This window comes from Mesoplodon bidens (genome assembly GCF_964165515.1).
Source record: "Mesoplodon bidens genome assembly, chromosome: 1".
Lineage (NCBI taxonomy): Eukaryota > Metazoa > Chordata > Mammalia > Artiodactyla > Ziphiidae > Mesoplodon > Mesoplodon bidens.
In genome coordinates, this window is record NC_138176.1 from 39,876,443 (window position 1) to 39,898,414 (window position 21,972).

Here is a 21,972-nt window from a genome sequence, read left to right on the forward strand (position 1 = left end):
CAGGATGTTTTCTGTGAGCTAAACAAAGGTCTTTTAACTTAAACTTCCTCACATGAGAGGCAGGGTTCCCAGAGATGAGCCATTATGTATAATTTAAGTTTATAGGCAACATACCTTTAGTGATTAACTTGTAAAAGCAATAGAATAAAAAGGTTAAAGTAAAAGAAACATCCAATGTGGAGTAAAATTTGTTCTTCCTTATTACAAACTCAGGATTTCCAAAAGAGGAAGCAAATGCTGTTATTTATGGATTGGAGGAAATGTACCATAGATTAATTGAGTCTTTTAAATCTAACTTTCAAAATCCAACATTTAGACCACTTCTGATAGAGTTAAAGATCTGAGATCTGAGTTCTATTTCTTTGGGGCATAATACTCCCCCATTAGCTATGAAACAGAAGTCTACAGGCATATCACTTTGCACATTTAAAGTACTCTCCAAAAGTTACCAGGACATAAAGAATGTCACAGGATATATACAGCAACTTCCAGCAATAAAGAAATCCCATCCATTATAAAATCCTGCAACCTGCTCTGGGAGCCTCCTAAACAGGAAGGAAGGTATGAGTAAGTACACAGAAAGTATGAGTTTCCTCACTCAAGTAACTCCTTTGTTTCAAAGTTCACAGACAATAAGAGTAGTCCAAGCAAGCCCTGTGCAGAGAGCACTAAACTCAAAGCCAAGCGATCTCCTATTTACTGCCTGTGTCACTCACCTTCTCTGTCCTCAGTTTCTCCACTTGGAAAATGGGATCATAAATAATATGTATATCCCTGGGTTGCTGGGAAGAGGCTTTCTGTGGATAGCACGACCACACTGCTTACAAAGAGTGCCTTGACCAAAATAAAGTAAACCAAGATGCAAAGCAAAAGGTGGGTTGGGTGTTGGCGGAAACCCAGCTCTGCCTGCAACGTGCTTGCGATGCTGCCTTCCATCAATTACTCTGGGTTGAAATCCAAAGAATACTCCACTTGCTCATTGCCATCGCCTCCTTTGGTCCACTAGGTTCCAGCCCAGCATAGCCTCTGATCCACCTTCATCTTGGCCTTGAGTGAAAATCCCAACTAAGGAAACAGCACTACCTGACAGGCTGTCAAGAGACTAATCTGTGGGATGTTGTGGAAGGGAGTTCTACCGAGTAACGGTGCCAACTGATCTCATACACCTGTAGCTACAACTCCACACAGGTAAAAGCACATTTACTGGGGTTTCCCTATCATCTTAATCAACATTTCTAATACATAAAATTATCCTACAATTTAACTCTGCGCTGAAATAGCCTCCATAGCTTTAAACATTGACTCGGGCTTTCGGCCTTTTTCCATCATGTGCTTCAGCTCTGGTGGGAACCACCCTGATTATTTTACTGCAGTTTAACTCATTTTAGAAAAGAGTATCGGAGTTTTTTAGCCACAGTTAGTCCAACACTTAACTTCATGTTTAATTGAATAATCTTGTTTTTGCTTTAAATAATTTTCAAGCCTGTTGTTTTAACCTTGTAGATATGCTTATCATTTGTTTGGGACTATTTCTGGGCAAAACCAAATACTTTATATTGCTTAATTCGTCTTTTTCAAGGAAAAACAGCAATGATGAAAACAATACTCAAGATAAATGATATCTTCAGAATTTTACCCTTTTCTTCTGGTACAGTGCAGAAGTTTAGAATTGCAGCAAGTACGTGTTTATTCCCAGTTTTATAACTATCAACTGTCATAGCTTGAAATTAAATTCATGCATAATTACTCATCACAAACGAAGTACAATCATCCACAATCCAACCAGGTGCATCCACTTTAAATTGTATCTAAAATTGATTTATCCTTCATCAATTAAAAATGTTTTATAAATGCAATAGAAAAAAATTTCCAGATTTGTGAAACAAAATGGGGACCAACACTCAGTAGAAGTAATTAACAGAGAGGATCGTAAATTTTTAAAATCTCAGGAACAAAATGTGCAACAGAAATTTAGAAAGAAGTTTAATTTGTCAGCCAAATAAAACATTATAAACAACAGCTGCATCTGATCCAGAAATTTCCTGTTACTTGGACTCCTATCAACAGAAGAATGCAGCATTATTCTATTAAAACTGGTTGGATCATGAACTGTTAGCAATTCCAACTGGTTCATTTAGATTTTTTTTTTAGTTATGTCCTTACCATTTCTAGTTAATATAACATATCTAATTATAATAATTTAACTACTTATAAAGTTAAAGTACATACCAGGAAGGAACATGCCTAGAGAAATACAAACAAAATTAAGAAACATATTGTTTTCAACTTTCCACCAAAATAATAGTAAAGCAACAATGACAAGGAACAAACTCCTACTATGAAGCTTCATACATACAACATACAAAGATACTGAGCTTTTTGTTACTGCTATTTCTAAAAATAGAGCATATGTGACAGCAAAAAGCTGGTAAAACCAGAATTTGTATTGAATAATGTCCAATACAATCCAAAAGCATTTTTAAATAATTATGTTTTTAAATAATTATAACATATGTCAATAGCCCCTCCAACTTAAGCAAGAAGTTGTCTCTTACAAATATGTGATGTTATAACTACTGTCAGATGATTCCAAACCAGGCTTTGGGAGGTATACAGGCGAACTGCTTTAGAATGTCCTAGAATTCCAGATGTTTACAGGACATGAGAGTATGCCCAGTCCCAGGATAACCTGGATTTGAATCTAGGCTTCGAGTGAGTTATTTAACCTTCCCAATACTTATTTCCTCATATGGACAAAATACCTTCACAGTGGTGTTATCTGGATTAAATGTGATGTCCTATGTCAAGCACCAGGGTCAGAACACATTATGTGCTGAATAAATGCTGGCAGTATATAGAAAAGCTCTCAAGCCCTGACTTGGAAAGTCAGAGCCACAGAAGACTTGCCATTAAATGATCAGGTCTCACAAGGCTGCTATGTCTTAACCCTACTTGGATGCCACCAGTCAAGAACATAAGCTTGAGGTTCCATTTTTAAATTTAGATGTGACATTTATCATTGGAGGATCTATGACAGCCCCCCCAAACTATATATCCAGTGAGAAATAAAATAATAATAATACACTGACCTGAAAATAGATCCTTGAGTAATATAGGGAGTAACTCATACTATATAATCATCAAAAACACTAAAAAATGATTTTTTATTTTGCTTTTGGACTGAGTAGACAGAGCTAATTTTTTTTTTTTTTTTACTATAGGGGGAAATTGTGAACCTTTGAGAAAATTAAAACCAACAAAATACTTTTGGGAGACAGGGTCAGAATAGAAACAATTTTACCTGCAGATTGTAGGTGATCAAGAAATGTGCAATTGTTGAATGGTAGATGAAAATGGCCACATGTCTATGGCTACAAAAATTATTTCAAATTTTCAGTGGTATTTGTCTTTCTCTTTCTGACTTACTTCACTCTGTATGACAGACTCTAGGTCTATCCACCTCATTACAAATAGCTCAATTTCATTTCTTTTTATGGCTGAGTAATATTCCATTGTATATATGTGCTACATCATCTTTATCCATTCATCCGATGATGGACACTTAGGTTGTTTCCATCTCCAGGCCATTGTAAATAGAGCTGCAATGAACATTTTGGTACATGACTCTTTTTGAATTATGGTTTTCTCAGGGTATATGCCCAGTAGTGGGATTGCTGGGTCATATGGTAGTTCTATTTGTAGTTTTTTAAGGAACCTCCATACCGTTCTCCATAGTGGCTCTACCAATTCACATTCCCACCAGCAGTGCAAGAGTGTTTCCTTTCCTCCACACCCTCTCCAGCATTTATTGTTTCTAGATTTTTTGATGATGGCCATTCTGACTGGTGTGAGATGATATCTCATTGTAGTTTTGATTTGCATTTCTTTAATGATTAATGATGTTGAGCATTCTTTCATGTGTTTGTTGGCAATCTGTATATCTTCTTTGGAGAAATGTCTATTTAGGTCTTCTCCCCATTTTTTGGATTGGGTTGTTTGTTTTTTTGTTATTGAACTGCATGAGCTGCTTATAAATTTTGGAGATTAATCCTTTGTCAGTTGCTTCATTTGCAAATATTTTCTCCCATTCTGAGGGTTGTCTTTGGTCTTGTTTATGGTTTCTTTTGCTGTGCAAAAGCTTTGAAGTTTCATTAGGTCCCATTTGTTTATTTTTGTTTTTATTTCCATTTCTCTAGGAGGTGGGTCCAAAAGGATCTTGCTGTGATTTATGTCATAGAGTGTTCTGCCTATGTTTTCCTCTAAGAGTTTGATAATGTCTGGCCTTACATTTAGGTCTTTAATCCATTTTGAGCTTATTTTTGTGTATGGTGTTAGGGAGTGATCTATATATATGGAATATAAGAAAAAAATGTCATGAAGAACCTAGGGGTAAGACAGGAATAAAGACACAGACCTACTAGAGAATGGACTTGAGGATATGGGGAGCAGGAAGGGTGAGCTTGACAAAGTGAGCGAGTGGCATCTACACTACCAAACGTAAAGTAGATAGCTAGTGGAAAGCAGCCGCATAGCACAGGGAGATCAGCTTGGTGCTTTGTGACCGCCTGGAGGGGTGGGATAGGGTGGGTGGGAGGCAGGGAGACGCAAGAGGGAAGAGAGATGGGAGATATGGGAACATATATATATGTATAACTTATTCACTTTGTTATAAAGCAGAAACTAACACACCATTGTAAAACAATTATACTCCAATAAAGATGTAAAAAAAATTTTTCAATGGTGGTGACTCAAACTTTCATAAATTGGTTAAAATTAAATGATAAAATAAATGATATCCATACAAATGATACCTTGCCCAACCTTCTGATACAGAGAGACATCATTTTTGGAATTTAACTGTGTCTACTCAGTCCAAAAGCCATCCACTCAAGCTCTGTCATGAGACTGTCATGGTGTGATAGAGGGCAGTGTTTCAACCAGCTTTCCCTAGACACCCTCAAGGCTGCTGTCCAGGTGGGAGAAAGACTGAGCCCACTTCTTCCAAAGGAGCAGTTCCATTTTTATCTGTTGTATATATTGCCTCAAATTTCACTGAAATAGTTATGACTTGAAAAAAAAGTTTGACAACCACTGATGTGGCGGGAAAACCCCTCTGGACTAGAGTTCAGAAGATGAACTGCACTGCCTGTCCCAACAAGCTCATCTTTGTCTTCATTATCTATCTCCAGCAGCTAGAACAAACCCTGACATCCGAGGACACTCAATAAATATTTATTGGCTAGCTGATGAACATCTTATCTGTGTTACTTCCAAAGGGATGTGACTAGAGATAAGCTACTTGGTCTGTTCAAGACTTTGAAGTCCTTTTAATTTTATGCAGTGAGGGGGTTGTTAATATATGGAACATTTACTATTGGACCAGGTACTGTATTCTTTTAAACATTCAACATCCCATTGAAGTAGGTACTATTATTAACATCCTTATTTTACAGATGAGGAAACTGAGGCCCAGAGAGTTTAAGTAATTTGCCCTGAACCCAGACAGTTTGGCTCCACAGCTCACTTTTATCCACTATGATATTCTGCCTCTACTTAGGTAGAGGTGGGCAGCATATTACATCCCTGGTATGTATTTTTATTAATTGACTTACATAGGAATTAAGGAGGCTTCTGGAGGGTATGGGGAGTTTTGAAACCTAACTACAACTGGGGTTGCTTTACGCCCCATTCCCCAGGCAGAGGCACAAACCTAGAACATGAACATCTTTCTCAGGAAAGAACATCTGATCTGATTTTTCTTCCTAGAAGGTTTGGAGCCCTGCTCAGTATTACAAATTCCGTCCCCCACTTATCAGCTATTCTCCAAGATCTTGAAATAAATAAGTTCTATTTGATAAGGTCAAGACAGTTCTAGGAAGGAAATGATCAGAGAAGGATCCGGAAGTTTTCTGAATGAGACATCCTTCCAACCTTGACAGGAGCAGTTCTCTAAAAGCCATTCACCTTCTGCCCAGAAAGCTGCCTTAACACCCCATATTAAAGTTTAGTGGATGAAGCCATCCTAATTTATTTCATGTATGGCATGAATATCAACCCTTTATTATCCACCAAGGAAAGCAGCTGCTGCAATAATGTTTGCTGGAGGATGGGCGGCATCCTGCAAGTCAGCAATGAGTGCTGAGTTCATCCTGGCTTCCCCAGGATGGTCCAAGCAGCTGCCAATGGTGCTTCTGACTGTCCACTGCCTTATGAATATCAAGGCCAGCAAGGGCAGGTGGAGGTGAAAAAGACTTAACCTTCTCTTGGCTTTGTGTGCAAGTCAAACGTTTATTTTTTGGTTCCTTAGCTTTAAATAATCAATAATCCTTTGAAGATAACCAAAAAAAAATCCTAAAAATGGAAGCTTATACATAACTGGACACACCATAAATAATCTAAATATTTTCACAATAGGATTTACAAACCAAGGATTAGCATTTCTTGTTCCTGTGAAAACTTCTGAGAAATATTTTTTCTTTAATAATAAAGAGTAACAAACAAACGAAATAACAAAAACCCATACCGTCTAGCAGGGTGCCAAAGTGTATAACCTGCAAGTACTCCTTTTCCCGCATAAAACCTTTGAGGGGAGTGGCCCAGCCTTCACTCAAAACTTGGACCCACTGAAGATCCAGCTGCAAAACACAAAAAAGCAGGTGAACATTTCCATAAGCTCCGTTTTCCAGTCATCTGGCCCCAGGGCAGTCCTTTCTTATTCAGTTGACAGGAGAATGAAGGCAGAACCTTTTATGATTTAAGCATTCCCATATGTAATGCTGGTCCATGATCCAGGGGCTGGAGAAGTTTGAGTCTAGAACTTTCTGTGGCAGAGTGGTGAAAAGATTTCAAACTGGGATGATTTCTTTGAACACTTTAGGTTGTATCTATCCTTACAATGTGCAACTGTGTTGAAGATTCACTGTTCATCCTTTTTTCCACAAAAATTCTGGTTTGGCTACATTTTTTTCACCAAATGTGCTAGTTATTTGACTGAACTGAGCAAACCATTGACACTAAGATAAATGTCCAGGGACTTCCCTGGTGGGGAAGAGGTTAAGATCCACCTGCGAATGCAGGGGACACAGGTTCGTGCCCTGGTCCGGAAAGATCCTACATGCTGCGGAGCAACTAAGCCCATGCGCCACAACTACTGAGCCTGCGCTCTAGAGCCCATGAGCCACAACTACTGAGCCCACGTGCCACAACTACTGAAGCCTGCGCGCCTAGAGCCCGTGCTCCGCAACAAGAGAAGCCACCGCAATGAGAAGCCCACGCACCCCAATGAAGAGTAGCCCTCGCTCACCGTAACTAGAGAAAACCCGCGTGCAGCAACAAAGACCCAATGCAGCCAAAAATAAACAATAAATAAATTATTTTTTTTAAAAAAAGACAAATGTCTAAAATTCTTAGCGTGATACTGACAGGCCTTCGAGCTCTGGCCCCAGGGGCTCATGTAGGGGTGTCCACCTGCCACCACTCCCCACCTGGGGGCCTAGTCACCAACAGTGCCAGACAGTGTGCAGTCTGAACACACACGTGGTTTCAAGCCCATCCTCCCCTCTACCTGAAAACCCTGTTCGTCATTTAAAACCCAGCTCAAAAAATAAAAATAAAAAAATAAACCCCCCCAAAATAAATAAATAGATACAAGTAAAAATAAAACCCAGCTCATGGGCCACTGCTCTGAAATCTTTCCTGTCACCACTAGGATCAAAAGAATTAATCATTAGATTCTTTGAAGTTCTTCTGTACCTTGCAGACCATTTTGTTATTGGAACTATTATTCTGCACTGTAATTATAATTATGTGTTTCTCACCTGCCTGTAGCATTGGAAAACTCAGAATTTATTGTGTTTATAAATGCGTCATGACTTATTAAGCCTGGGGTCTTCATGAGCTGAAGCACGTTCCCAATGTACTCTGCCTCTTAAAAAAATGTCCAAGGTTTTAATGGATACCAAAAGGTTACCAGTGAAGACTTGATCACCTTATATGAACCAACTAACACTAACCAGTAAACAGGCCAAGGCATCTGCAGGGCTGTTTGCTGGGATTGCATCTTAACATCTTCTAGGTAGCAAAATCAATGCAACCAAGGCTCTCTCTCCTCAGACTGGACTCTCCCTGATGAGGGAAGAGTGGGATGTGCAGAGTAGAAAAAAGATCAAGGCATTCATGTCACTTTAGATCAGGGTTGCTTCTTGTTTTCTTCAAATTCCTTCTCAATGGTCCAAGAAACACCTGTATTCTGGACAAACTATTTTCTCAGCAACTGCCAACAAATAATTACTGCCTAATGCTTGAGTGCTGGCATAACTGAAGGTGTAATGACAACCATATAAAACTGTCCTCTGCAAATATAGAAGTTACGTTTCCAGTCTGCCTCTGTACATGGCATTGATCAGCTGCCTTGTGGCAACACTTGATGAGAGATTTTCTTGAAGAAGAGGTAAAAAAAAATTGGCAAAATGAAGTGTTTTTCTTCATAGGCATTGCATTTTCCTTATGCCTACCTGCCTTATTAATTAAGAGTACTTGTAAATGGATTATAATGACTGACATTAAGCCTAGGTCTCCATTAGCCAGTGGGCACCATCTTACCTTGGTAATTGATAACGAAGGGAGCACTTCGGCCTCAGCTCGGACTTGATCGAGTTTGTTTTCTGGCACAAAGAGTTCATGGATGCCTTTGATTATAGTGTGGGGTACAATGTTCTGAAATGAAGCAGACTTGGTAACAGTTTGGAATGAAAACTATAAAAGGAACACTTCAGTAAACAGATGATCTTTTATGACTGTATAAAACTATTAAAAAAAAAAAAAGACATTCAGTCCGCCCACCTGCTCCTGTAGAAGTTCCACCACCTGCTGCACACAGTCGCTCACCGAGGACAAGTTGGTTTTAAGCACAAGCTCAGGAGTTTCCGGTTTCTCATAATCGGAATCAATACCCGTAAACCCTGCAAGGCAGAAGGCTAAAAATCACATCTGCACCAACAGAACAATCTTTTTACTCAATAAGACATAACACATGTTGCAATAATGTTTTCAACCGCTGTATTCAGATTAAAACAGAAGAGGTCAAACAGCTATCCTTGCCCTCTAGCCATAGATAAGAACATATACAGCTGTGGTTTCAATACAGAAAGCCCAGATTATCAACAAAATCTGTCTGAGTCCAAGCCCTCTGCGGCTGATTAGAATGGAAAAGGAAAACAAGTAGGAGGAAAACTGAAAGATTCCTCCTACACACATGCACATACACATGTCCATTTTAGTTCTCTAAACTTGATTGCTTGTGGCTGGGGTGATAGTTCTTGAAAAATACAAGCCCACATTTTAACTAGCCCATGGACATATTGAAGATATTATGGTTTGATAAAAAGTTGTGTGCACTATATGCAATTTTGGAAAACGGTTTTTGAAACTTCAGACAGATTTCTGGGCACAGACTAATAAGAAATGGTGGCATAAGTAAGTGGCAAAGATACCGCTGAACTGGCTCTCCTACCTTTGATCTCCCCAGCTCGGGCCCGTTTGTAGAGACCTTTTACATCTCTGCTTTCACAAATGTTTAGAGGCGCATCTACAAATATCTCAAAGAATGGCAGTCCTGCAGATTCATGGATTTTGCGGGCATTCTCACGATCCTGGAAAATAATTACCTTTAAGAATGTAAGAGGAGGGACTTCCCTGGTGGCGCAGTGGTTAAGAATCCGCCTGCCAATGCAGGGGACACAGGCTCGAGCCCCGGTCCAGGAAGACTCCACATGCTGCAGAGCAACTAAGCCCGTGTGCCACAACTACTGAGCCTGCACCCTAGAGTCCACGAGCCACAACTACTGAGCACACGTGCCACAACTACTGAAGCCCACGTGCCTAGAGCCTGTGCTCCCAACAAAAGAAGCCACCGCAATGAGAGCCCGTGCACCACAACAAGGAGTAGCCCCCGCTCACCGCAACTAGAGAAAACCCATGTGCAGTAACGAAGACTCAAGGCAGCCAAAAAAAAAAAAAAAAAACTTGGCAAAAAAAAATAATGTAAGAAGAGGTTTCATAGTGAAAGTCTTCATCACAAAATACTGTGTGCTCCGGTGTTCCATGACCTTAAGATAACACTGGGGTTTGAGCTCTTCAGAGGTGTCAGGAAACTAGCCCTTTAGAAAAACCCCAGAAATTTCACTCTAGTAAACAACGCTCCCAAGTACTTTCCAAAAAAAAAAAAAAAGTAAACAAACAAACAAAAAAAATGGGAAAGAATCCCAACTAAAAGACAGGGCTGGCAATATGAGAGCATTTCATTCAAAGGATGTGTTCAAAGTACATAGTGTCTTATATGTAATTCACAGAAATTTCCGGTTTTAAAACAAGAGGAGTAACACTCCACCTCGTTGATCTCAACGTTAAACCCACATAACCTGATGCATTGGCAATGAACTGCTGTTTTCTTTAGTAAGCTAAGCCTTCTGACTTTTTGGAGAAATACTGGCTTGACCAAAAAGTTCGTTCGGGCTTTTTGATTAAACCCCAAAGGAACTTTTCGGCCAACCCAATAAAATTGCCGAGCTTTGGCATTTTTCTTGTTTAACTTTCTCTTCCTTTCAACTCTGGCCAAGTGTACCTTACCATTGTGAAAGTGGAAGGGTTTATGTCACCTGGTGCCCTGGCATCTGGAAATGAAGGGACTTTCTTTATATAACCAATATTAAAGAGAGGAAATGAGGGAGCAAGTGGGGGAGGGAGAGCCAGTGGGGGAGACTGGAAGTATGACATTCCTCTGTCTTCCCCTCCGCTGGGTCCTCATCCTGGCAGCTTGAGAGCACTGGCACTACGTGTGGCAATTGTGTGCGTTGCCAAAGCATTTTACCTTTGCAAAAGGAGAAATGAAGCTGGTAATGCAGACCAGACCAGCGTCGGCAAACAGCCTGGCCACCTCAGCAATCCGGCGGATGTTTTCTTCTCTGTCCCAAGGAGAGAATCCAAGGTTTTTGTTGAGGCCATGACGGACGTTGTCCCCATCGAGGGAGTAGCAAGGGATGGCGTGGGAGACGAGATTCTCCTCCAGAGCAAAACTGATCGTTGTTTTTCCAGCACCAGAGAGACCTGTTCAGAATGGGCAAGACAGGACAGGCACTGTCTCTGACTGTTTAAGATAATAAATTGTGCTCTGATCTGAATTGTGAACTGATCCTAATTTTTACCTAATTCAAGCATAATTAAACCCTCATTACATCACTGGATTGACCTAAAAAAAAAACCATTCAAATCTAGAAAAAGCAAAGTTTACTACAAGTCAAGTACTGGCATTTCTTTCAAATCTTGAAAAAACTATTTGTCCCTTGTTAGGATTATAGCCTTTCAAAGCAAAAGGGGTTTGTCAATAGGGAGACCTTGGCAGGCTACATATGGTCCTTGGTGTGTTCTGCTTTTGAGATGCGCTGGGACCCTTTACCAGAGTGCTTGCACCTGGACAAATGTCTCCTGGGGCAACAGAATACAAAGAAACTATAAGGGACTAAAAATACCTGCAGGCGGCCACAGTTGGGGCAAATTATAAACAATAAGATACAAAAAGGCCAGAAACCAGCTGCCATTTCTGAGGTGCAGGGAGCAAAAGCAGGGTACTGCGCATGATTCCTGCACACGGCACCACCAAGAGGGTCAGCCGACCACCCAAGCCACCGCTCCAGCCTGACGACCCATCTGCCCCTACTCGCATCCCATTTAAGGAACCGGTTCGCCCCACCTCAGGAGTGAGCAAGGGCACTTGTTTCTTGTTTTCACTCCCTCATGCTGCAGGCAGGGACCTCAATAAAGCCTTGCCTGAATTCCTTGACTGGCCTCTTATCAATTTCTATTGATTAATGAGTCCAAGGACCTGAGTTGGTAACACTTTGCCTGCAGAGTATTTTATAGATTAGAAAGTTGTGCATACAAATTCAGATTATGGCTTCTCTTGAAAAAAAATCAGAGGCTCTGGCAGTGGTGTCCTCATATCCCCTTATAAGAGCAATCAGCTGGAGTGGAGGGACAGCCAGCCCTTGGAGACTGGGAGGCCCACCTTCCTCCCTTGTAGATGCTGCTAAGCACCCATCTGACAAGAGAACCAACATACTGTCCTTTTGTTTGCAAGATTTTCCAAAATGATTCTCAAAACACGAAGACAGAGAACCACCCTGAGCTACGCTGTATATGTAGTTAGAGTTGCCATATACTCTTAGGTGTTTGGAGTCTTTGCATGAGAGTGGAGTTACAAGGTGCCTTCTACTATGGTTTCAAAGCACAGTGATTGGGAACACACACTATAATTGCTACATGAGGGAGAATGTAAGGAGAAAGGAAACGAAATGCTACCCGCCAAAATTACTTAAGAGCTCAAAATCTGAACCACCCTGGAAAAGGAGCCCTCTAAAAATTCAGTTGTTCTAAAGATCTCTGAACCTGAAGAAAAATGCAGTGATACCAAGCCACTGTCAGACAGCACCCGGAAGAGGAAAAGTCAGGACGGGGGCGGAAAAGAAAGTCAAGAAATTGTTAATGCAGAGAAGACAGCGGGGGGAAAGAGGAAAAAGAAAAAGTAAGAGTAAAGAAGGGATGCAGGACAGAGAGACTTGGAAAGAAAGGTGATATATGAAAGGTAAACAAGTATTTTCCATATTTTTAGTTATGTTTTAAAGTCATGCCCTTGGCTTTGACAGAGGATCATTAGAAGAAACGGCTATGTGAAGAATGTGTTGGCAATCTTTGTAAATCAAGGCATTGACTATTACATCTTTATGTAATTCAGTTTCATTTGGATAGAAATTAATGTGATAAATTCCTCTTAAAAGTTATGTCCAGTTGTGGGGTAGGAGAAATGGGACTCCTGAATCTCTGGTACGTTCTCTTGCATCAGAAAATGAGACAAACAATAGAAATTTCTAACACAGTTAGCTGTATTAAAATAGATGATTGGAATATTTATTTTAATACATTGAAGTAAAAGCAATTACCTTTACTGAGAGTTTTACTAGGGACCAGGACTTGTGCTAAGTGCATATATGCTTTATTTCATTTTGTTCTACCTGTTCTTTTTGTCTTTCCAAGGGTGTTTTACATTAAGAATAATGGACTCTGTGGGTATGTCCTGATTCAAAATTTGGACAAACACATGAAGGCAAAACATCTCATGAAGGCAAACACATAGCAAGAGGGAAACGTCTGGAGCACGCTGTTTTATACACTGCTGCATGTCACGTCTCTCAGAGAGAGCGGGGGAAACATATCAGGAATTGCGGCAGGTGAAGCTGCCTTCTAGAACACAGCAGCCTCCTTGCCCTCTGTCCAGCCTCACCCTGGAAGCAGGGAAAGTTGTTCTTCTAGGGATGAATGAAACCCGGAAACCAAGGGCAAGTGCCACAGGCACTAGGAAATAACTTGAAAGAGAAGAATGAGGCTGCTTTAGACAGGAATAGGAAAGACTCAGAATAGCAAGATAAGACACAAGGCAGGTCCTCACTTGTTGTGTTTTATAGAACTATCTTCAGGTTAGAATAAATCAGCATTTGTGAGCAAACAGTAACACATAAGTTGATTTCATAACCTGGATAAACATATCTTTGCATCTGAGTTCATCTCCATATGAAATATTATGTCTCCGAAATGAACCTGTTTTTTTTCTTTTGAGTCCAGCCTATGTCGGACCTGCATTCCCAGGAATCAACATCCTCTACCTTGTACTCAGAGTATAAGGTAACAGCCGAGGACTAATTCCAGTTCTGTCACTAACCCTTAGCTTTGACATTCTGCGGCTATAAAAACACAAGAAAAGGGAGATTCACTTCGTCACCTCGGTGGGAATGAGTTCTTTTTTTATACACAAGGGACAATACTCAACTACACAGAAAACATTAGTTTTGCTTCTTGCACAGATTTTAATTTTTTAAAATGAGTAAAATAGCCCCCTAGAATATTAAAACATCAGAAAAGAATAAAGAATATCTCTAATGGACAGCCAAATGCTTGATGTAAAATTAGGAGAGCCCCGTTCATAACTGCCAATAAATGTGTTTAGGCATGAAATTAAGAATTACAGAATTCCTTAGAGCTGAATGGGAATGTCGTAATCAACTTGTCCCATCCTTTCCTGCCAAAGAGGTGAAAACAGAGAACTAGAGACATTCCATGACTTGATGGAACTCCTATTTCTCACTGATGGGTAGAGTTAGGACTAACACCCAAGCTTTCTATTACAGCTCTCAGCCTCCTTCTAATGTTGAAATACACATGTAATATGTAGTGACACTATCTTCCTAAAAATTGTGTGTCACCATCAGTTTTCCATTAAAAAATATATAGGTCTCAACACAGCATACCTGTCAGCCACACGGTACATCCTCGGAATCCACCCCTTGTTCCAACCACCTGCCCTCTCTTATTCCTGCTCACATGATGCGCCTGATACACAACATTGGTGGATTTCTGCTGGGTCTCCTACAAAACAAGAGCAAGCACAATATTCAATTAATAAAATAATAAATCTCATATGTATACATATAATAAAATAATAAAATAACAGATTACATAAAGAGTCTTCCCTAACAGAAACTCCTTTTTTTATAATTGGCATACAGAGTAACATTAATTAACTCTACTAATTTAGAAACAGACACTGCCTTTAGCATACCCATCACTGCCCTTTGAAAGTATAATTTGAATGAGGCAATTATTGATGCAATGTAAAAGTCCTGGTTCCATGACATATTAAAATGTGTACCTTTAGGTAATGGTTAGGGGAATGTCTTTGTTTCAGTAAATGCATGTTCTTCCCAAGTCCCAAGGGCATGAACTGAAAACAGCCCATATACTCCAGCCGCTGAGGAAATAATAGGGTGAGGCTGGTTGAGCTCCTCTCTAGAGAGCTGGAAGAGGCCCAGATCACAGAACGAAGAGTTAGAGGCCATTATACCCCTCCTGTTCCCACCCAGACATAGACGTCAGCAACTTGAGAGTTTATCCCAGAAATAGGACTCCTTTTTCACAAGTACTAAAATCTGCTTCCACTTTCCCAAGGGTCAGTGTATGAACTTTTTAATCTTTCAATAAGGCCTGAAGAAATGGAAATGTACCATTTATTAGTCTTGGAGGTTAACTTAAATCTCGAATATCTTTATTTTGGCTGTAATAAAATCAGCCCCATGAGGGCACAGATTATCTGAGCCTGACCCTAAACTCTGACTGGAAGGTACATGTCTGATGAATAAAAAAAGGTAAAATGAGTCAATAAGTACAGTTTGTGGTGGACATTAAAAAAAATAATATGTGAAGATGTGATCCAAAGGGAAAGGGGGTGGGTCAGGGGAACCCATAATGATGGTTAAATAAAAATAAAAAGGTTGAGAACTGCCCATGTGTGTCTTTGGTATGGTAATTAAATTTCTAATGACAGATGTAATCCAAGTTGCTGAACTGTAAAAATCTATGAAGCCTTTTACACACTGTACATGTATACCCACCAGAGCTAAAAAAAAAAAGCTCCAATATTCTTTGAGCAAGACCCAGAGAGTCTTAGAAAACTCTGGGTCACATGAGGGCAACTTTTACATTCTGGAGTAAATTAAATCACCTCTTTATGCCTTTCCTTTGGGAAAAAAAAATCAAGGGGAATACAAATAGGACTGTTTGGAGGCTTATATAGATAATGGATGGGAACATGCTCTGTAAATGGCCAAGTTCCCTACAAACGTGGGGGCTGACAATGATTATTCAGTGTATAGCTGCAGCAGGAGAGCCATCTGGATTAGGACCAGGAAATCCACTTCAAGACCAAGGAGGAAGGAGCCCCCTGCTGGCCCTTGGGGGCTCAGAAAGGCAGTGCACACCCATGGGGTGGGCCTGCTAGTGAGGCACAGAGCCCAGCTAAGGGGCCAGCTGGCAGGGAACAGCATTATCAGTGCCAGCGGGAGTCAAGAGGTAGGTGTTGAAAGCTGGGATCGGCTGGGTTAAGTTATCTAAAACTCTCCAAGGCTAGACGCTCTGATCATCCATCAAACAAACCTGGTCAGAACCCAAGACTCGGAAGGGGTCGGGACATAGTAGACAGCAGGGGTGGCTTGCACGAGAGGATTCATAAAGGGGGCAAATCAGGTTAGTCCATGAGATATTCTAGCCGTGTTTTCCCCGGATGAATAAATCCCCTGAAGGTATCCTGAGTCTTCTGTGCCAAGTGCACTTTATGGCTCAAGGATAACATTAAAATTTTCTTTCTCTCCATTTCCTTGTTAATCACTGCCATTAAATTCAAGAACACTGTGTGTGGATATCAGGCCCACAAGTCAGTTCATCCATTCATTCATTGATTCTTTCAGTAAATGTTTATGTAAATGAGCTCTTACTAAGTGCCAGGGGCCATACTAGGCCCTGGGAATATAGTACTAAACAAAGCAGAATTCCTGGCAACATTTTAGGGGGAAATACAGACAAAAAGATCAAGTAACTGGGCCCCTCAGAGGAGAGAGTGGGTCTCAGACATATATCTCTCTACTGTTTGAAGTGTATGGCTGTTAGCATAACTGAAGCCATCTTGGGCCGTTATAGTCTCTCCTGTTCTTCTGCTGACCCTGCCAGGGACTGTAATGTAAAGTGAATCACTTCTCTGTCATCGAGGGCTTTGTAGTTAATACATATAGTTTAATAATCATTAGAACCAGGTGACCTCTCCTCTATGCCCTGTTAGTCCCCAAACAATGACGAAAACCTTCACTGACGTATTCCTGATGCCCACGAAACTCGTTACCCGTTCGTAAGTCTTGACATAGAAGGGCACGTCCCGCTTCCAAGTACCTACCCCCATACTCTAGGTTAATATAAAATTGTCCCAATGGCCCCTCATGGAGTGGCATGGAGTACAGCTGTGAATGCTTCTGGATTGTTGTGGACACAATCCTGATCCCATCCTGTAAGTAAGTTACCCCATAATAAACTGATCCATTGATTATATGGAGTTGCCTGCCTCATTTTTTTCAGTCTCAAGATGCCTTCTTAGTTCAGTGGGCACTATGTGTCCCCTCCATCCTCTGACATGAAGATACATAAAGAATACCTACAACTCAATAATAAAGAGACAACCCACTTTATAAAAATGGGCAAAAGATTTGAACAGTCACTTCACAAAGGAAGATGCACAAATGGCCCATAAGCACATGAAGAAGGGCTCAATGTCACTAGTCATGAGAGAAATGCAAATTAAAATCAAAATGAGACACTACCGATAACATCTAAAGTCAGCAAGGATGGGCTCTCATATGTTTTTGTTTGTTTTTTAATTTTAATTTAATTTTATTTTTATTTATTTACTTATTTTTGGTTGCATTGGGTACTCGTTGTGGTGCGCGGGCTTCTCACTGCAGTGGCTTCTCTTGTTGCAAAGCACAGGCTCTAGATGCGCGGGCTTCAGTAGTTGCAGCACGCCAGCTCAGTAGCTGTGGCTCACGGCTCTAGAGCGCAGGCTCAGTAGTTGTGGCACACTGGCTTAGTTGCTCCGCGGCATATGGGATTTTCCCAGACCAGGGCTCGAACCCATGTCCCTGCATTGGCAGGTGGATTCTTAACCACTGAGCCACCAGGGAAGCCCATGTGCTCTCATATGTTGATAGTGGAGGTGTAAAGTGGTCCAACTATCTCAGAAAAAAAACTGGCAGTTTCTTATAAAGCTAAACATTTACCTCTCTTAGGACTCAGCAATTGCATTCATAGACATTAACTCAAGAGAAATGAAAACTTATACCCACAAAAGGACTTGTACAAGAATATGATTAGCAACTTTTTTGAACAAAAACTGTAAATAATCAAGGGTCCATCAAATAGGAAAACAGATAACAACAACAACAACAAAACAAAACGCCCAGATTATAGAATACTCTTCTAATGGAATACTAATCAGCAATAAAAAGGAATGAGCTACTGATACATGCAACGTGGATGATAATAAATGAAAACATTTTGCTGAGTCAAAGAAGTCTTACCCAAAAAAACTACATGTGATTCCATTTATATGACATCCCCCATCAGGGAAAACTAATTTGCAAAGTCAGAACAGCAGTTGCCTCTGGGTGATGGCAATGCTGTACGTCCTGATAAGGGTTTGAGGTACATAGGTGTTTGCATTTGCCGGAACTCACGGAATGTACACTTAAGATGGGTATTTCATTACATGTAAATTTTACCACATGCAAAAAAAGAACCATTAAAAAAAAACTAAGCAAATACGAAAATACCTAATAAGATTCAGATGGTGGGGGACTTCCCTGGTGGTTCAGTGGTTAAGAATCTACCTGCCATGCAGGGGACATGGATTCAATCCCCGGTCCGGTAAGATCCCACATGCCACGGAGCAACTAAGCCCGTGCGCCACAACTATTAAGCCTGTGCTCTAGAGCCTGTGAGTCACAACTACTGAGCTCGTGTGCCACAACTACTGAAGCCCGCGAGCCTAGAGCCTGTGCTCCGCAACAAGAGAAGCCACTGAAATGAGAAGCCCCCACACACACAGCAACTAGGGAAAGCCCGTGAGCAGCAACAAAGACCCAACGCAGCCAAAAAAAAAAAAAAAGAAAAAAGATTCAGATGGTGGAATGATATTGTTCAGCACAGCTACATTTGTGGAAAAGGGCTCTGATCCCAACACAGCATGTTTGACTTAAGGGGCTGCTGCCCACCTGTGCACGTGAATGCCCACCAGTGCTTAATTTGTCCACAGAGATGGGTTTTGTTTCCTCTCTTTTGGCTGTTCCTTCTCCCTAGAGGCTGAGATCCAGAATAAACTCCATGCTTTGCTAGTCTTCTGTGGAAACTTTGTTATGATCTTGTTAATTGCCTCCCCAATAAGCACTTGGTTTTCCAAAAACATCAGAGTCCACCGGAAGGAACTACTCTCTTACAGTATGTAATAGTTAGTCTCTGAACTTTTGGTTTTTATTAACTGCATCTTAATCATGGGTGTTTGTCCAGATTTTCTATCACTCCAACAATGTTTTAAACAAACAAATAAAATCTTTTCAGATGGCCAGGTACTGGGGCTTTTTTTGTTTGTTTCGGGAAGCTATTTTTCTTATTTATCTCAAATTTACCCTTGATTTTCTCCAAAAGGCAAACAAATAAAATAGAAGCAGATGTTTTGAAGGATATTTGAACTGCAAAGGGGTGAGGCAGCCGAAAACTTTTCTTTTCCTTGTTGAAACCCTTCCTTCCTTCTTAAGAGCATATGGTGTTCTAAGCTTCGGAAAGAAAGTGGCTGTCAGAAAAAGGACTCTCTCTATGGAAATCAAAGCACATGTTAAAGAACAAATGCCTCCCTGCGAGTAGAAAAGGAGCACACAGACGTTCTCGGCACCTCATCCAACACTGACACTTAACTGGAAGTGGCCCAGAAACCACAAAGTTGGTGGCATACTTCTATTCTGGGTCCCTAAGGGAAAAAAGTGCAAAAATCCCTACCTTCTTCCAGGTCACTGACCCAGAAAAACTCCCAGGAGTCACATGAGGATGGGTTTTGGCGTCAAGCAAATAGGGGTTTGAAACCCTCTTCGTAAGCTACTTGCTCAGTGACCCTGGGCAAGTGATAAACATCATCAAACCTCCATTTCCTGTTCTGTAAAATGGGGCTAAGAATAGTTTCCTCATAGGGCTGCTGAATGGATTAAATAATTTTCTATATAAAGTATCAAAGAAAATACATGACAAGGTAAGGTGTTGAGGCTGATGAGGCCCAGGAGGCATTATCTACTCTGGAGACATTCTGGTAGTTTGAGGCCTAAGTCACCCAGATTTAGAAGTGTTCTAAGGCTTAGGTCCACTCTAAGGCAAGTCTGGGGAGGAGGGGGGCTCATGATCAAGTCAGACAATGGACAGGAAAGCAATTTTGTAGGGGTGAAGCATCACACATGCACACGCACACGCACGCACGCACAGGAGCAGAGGAGGGTGTTGTTGCCGCTCTGATTATCATTTTCTTTGACTCAAAGCCCAGCCAGTAACATGCCTCTCCAAGGTGCACCAGTTTGAAGCCTCCTGGTTCTACCCACCCCACACTTACTGCTCTCCTGCTGGCTGTCTCAGTCATGAATGCTTAGTCACCGGCATGAGGATGGCCTTTGCCCCAGGTTAGCCTCATGAGCTGTTAAAGATGGGACTTCATCACCCAGCCCAGGGTTCAGTGAGTATCTCTGCCAGATCCACTCCTCACTCCCATCGGAGATGCCTAAAGGGGAGTATGAAGGAGCTTCTGGAACTCAGGGTGGGATAGGCTAGGTCACGGCAGGCCTTGGTTTTGCGTGACTAGAAGAAAAGATGCTACATGGGGAAAAGACTTCAGATGATTTCATGGCAGAGCGGGGCGCCCTTGGAGCCAAATCAGAGCCTGTGCTACAGTGAGTAGGTTTATGAAAGAGAGGGCGCTGGAGGAATGAGGAAGCTGGAAAGCGCAGATTAGTTTATGAGTTTCTCAGTGCTCAAAGGTTTTTGATGTGTGCCTAATGTCTTCAATCAAAAACAGGTAAGTGGGACTTCCCTGGTGGCGCAGTGGTTAAGAATCCGCCTGCTAATGTAAATGCAGGGGACACGGGTTCGAGCCCTGATCCGAGAAGATCCCACATGCCGCGGAGCAACTAAGCCCGTGCACCACAACTACTAAGCCTGCGCTCTAGAGCCTGCGAGCCACAACTACTGAAGCCCGCGTGCTCCATAACAAGAGAAGCCACCGCAATGAGAAGCCCACGCGCCGTAACAGAGTATGCTCGCCACAACTAGAGAAAGCCCGCGGGCAACAACGAAGACCCAACGCAGCCAAAAATAAATAAATTAATTTAAAAAAAGCCAAGTGAGTGGATTTGAATTCCTTCTACACCCTCCTGCCTCCCCCGCAGTGCAAACAAATCCACTTTCCTTCTCTAATGACAACTCTGCTGTTGCCTTTGAACTTGGCCTCACTGCTGTTGGGCTATGGTTTCATTGCTGTCTTGCTAATTAAAAGTGTCCCAAACCTCCCTGACCTCGGTGTGCAGTTTGAAGATTCATTTAAAGGTTTGCTTGCAGAAAGCAGCAACCTCAGTAATCACCCTCTCAGGCTCATGGTGGGAGCTCCATTCTCACAGGTGCTATGTCACTTATTGTTCAAAGCCCGGGAGCTGAGGAAACTGTGCGTTGTGACTCATTTGCAGATCCTCAAACTACTGGCTGAAGTCCCACACGTGCACGATGCAGAACACACCGCCAGGCTTTCTGACTCCAAGTGCAGGTCTTACTCCTGCCCAGACAGAACTCCTAGTTTCCAGTCCCAGCTGTGGGACCTCTGTGTTACAGCTTCCTCATTGAGGACTAAATGATATCATGCATATTATGGCTTTTGATACTACATAAAAATGTAAAAATCAAAAGATCATTTTTACTTCATTTTCATTACTTAACCTGAGTAGCTTCAAATGTTTTACCATTACAAATATCTATTTATATTTCTTTCCTTTCAGAGTATTTCCTTGGGGTCTACAGCCCAAAGTGAAACAACTGAGTATGAAAAGTTATAAACTTTCGTTAAGTCTTATTATGTACTGCCAGTTCATTTTCCAGAAAGACAGAGCCAAGTTACCAGGCTACCACAATATACCTGTTTCTAAATATTCCAATTAACTTGTTATGTTTGCAGTTTTAATGTTTTTTTCCCCCTAGATTACTTCGTACCTATTTAGTTACTAGTAAGAATATGTATTTTTCCATGTTGTAAGTTACCTATGATATTTGTGTGTTTGTCTCTTTTGGTATTAAGTAAGGACAATCTAGGCAATGACATCATCCACTTTTTAAAAATGTATTGTGGGCAGATTCCCTGGCGGTCCAGTGGTTAGGACTCTGAGCTTCCACTGCAGGGGGCACAGGTTCCATCCCTGGTTGGGGAACTAAGATCCTGCACACTGTGTGGTGCAGCCAAAAGCATATTGGTAC

The 21,972-nt window shown here is 41.3% G+C and overlaps 1 protein-coding gene across 1 annotated transcript in view; it reads right to left on the bottom strand.

The window, feature by feature from the left end:
- PAPSS2 (3'-phosphoadenosine 5'-phosphosulfate synthase 2) overlaps positions 1 to 21,972 on the bottom strand; it is an 85,946-nt gene that overhangs the window by 21,293 nt on the left and 42,681 nt on the right. Inside the window, exons 2-7 of the mRNA XM_081223400.1 lie at positions 14,355 to 14,472; positions 10,868 to 11,103; positions 9,512 to 9,650; positions 8,842 to 8,960; positions 8,602 to 8,715; positions 6,524 to 6,635 (exon numbers count right to left, since the gene is read on the bottom strand). Of these exons, the coding sequence (XP_081079526.1) occupies positions 6,524 to 6,635; positions 8,602 to 8,715; positions 8,842 to 8,960; positions 9,512 to 9,650; positions 10,868 to 11,103; positions 14,355 to 14,472 (838 nt within the window). The remainder of the gene's footprint in view (positions 1 to 6,523; positions 6,636 to 8,601; positions 8,716 to 8,841; positions 8,961 to 9,511; positions 9,651 to 10,867; positions 11,104 to 14,354; positions 14,473 to 21,972) is intronic.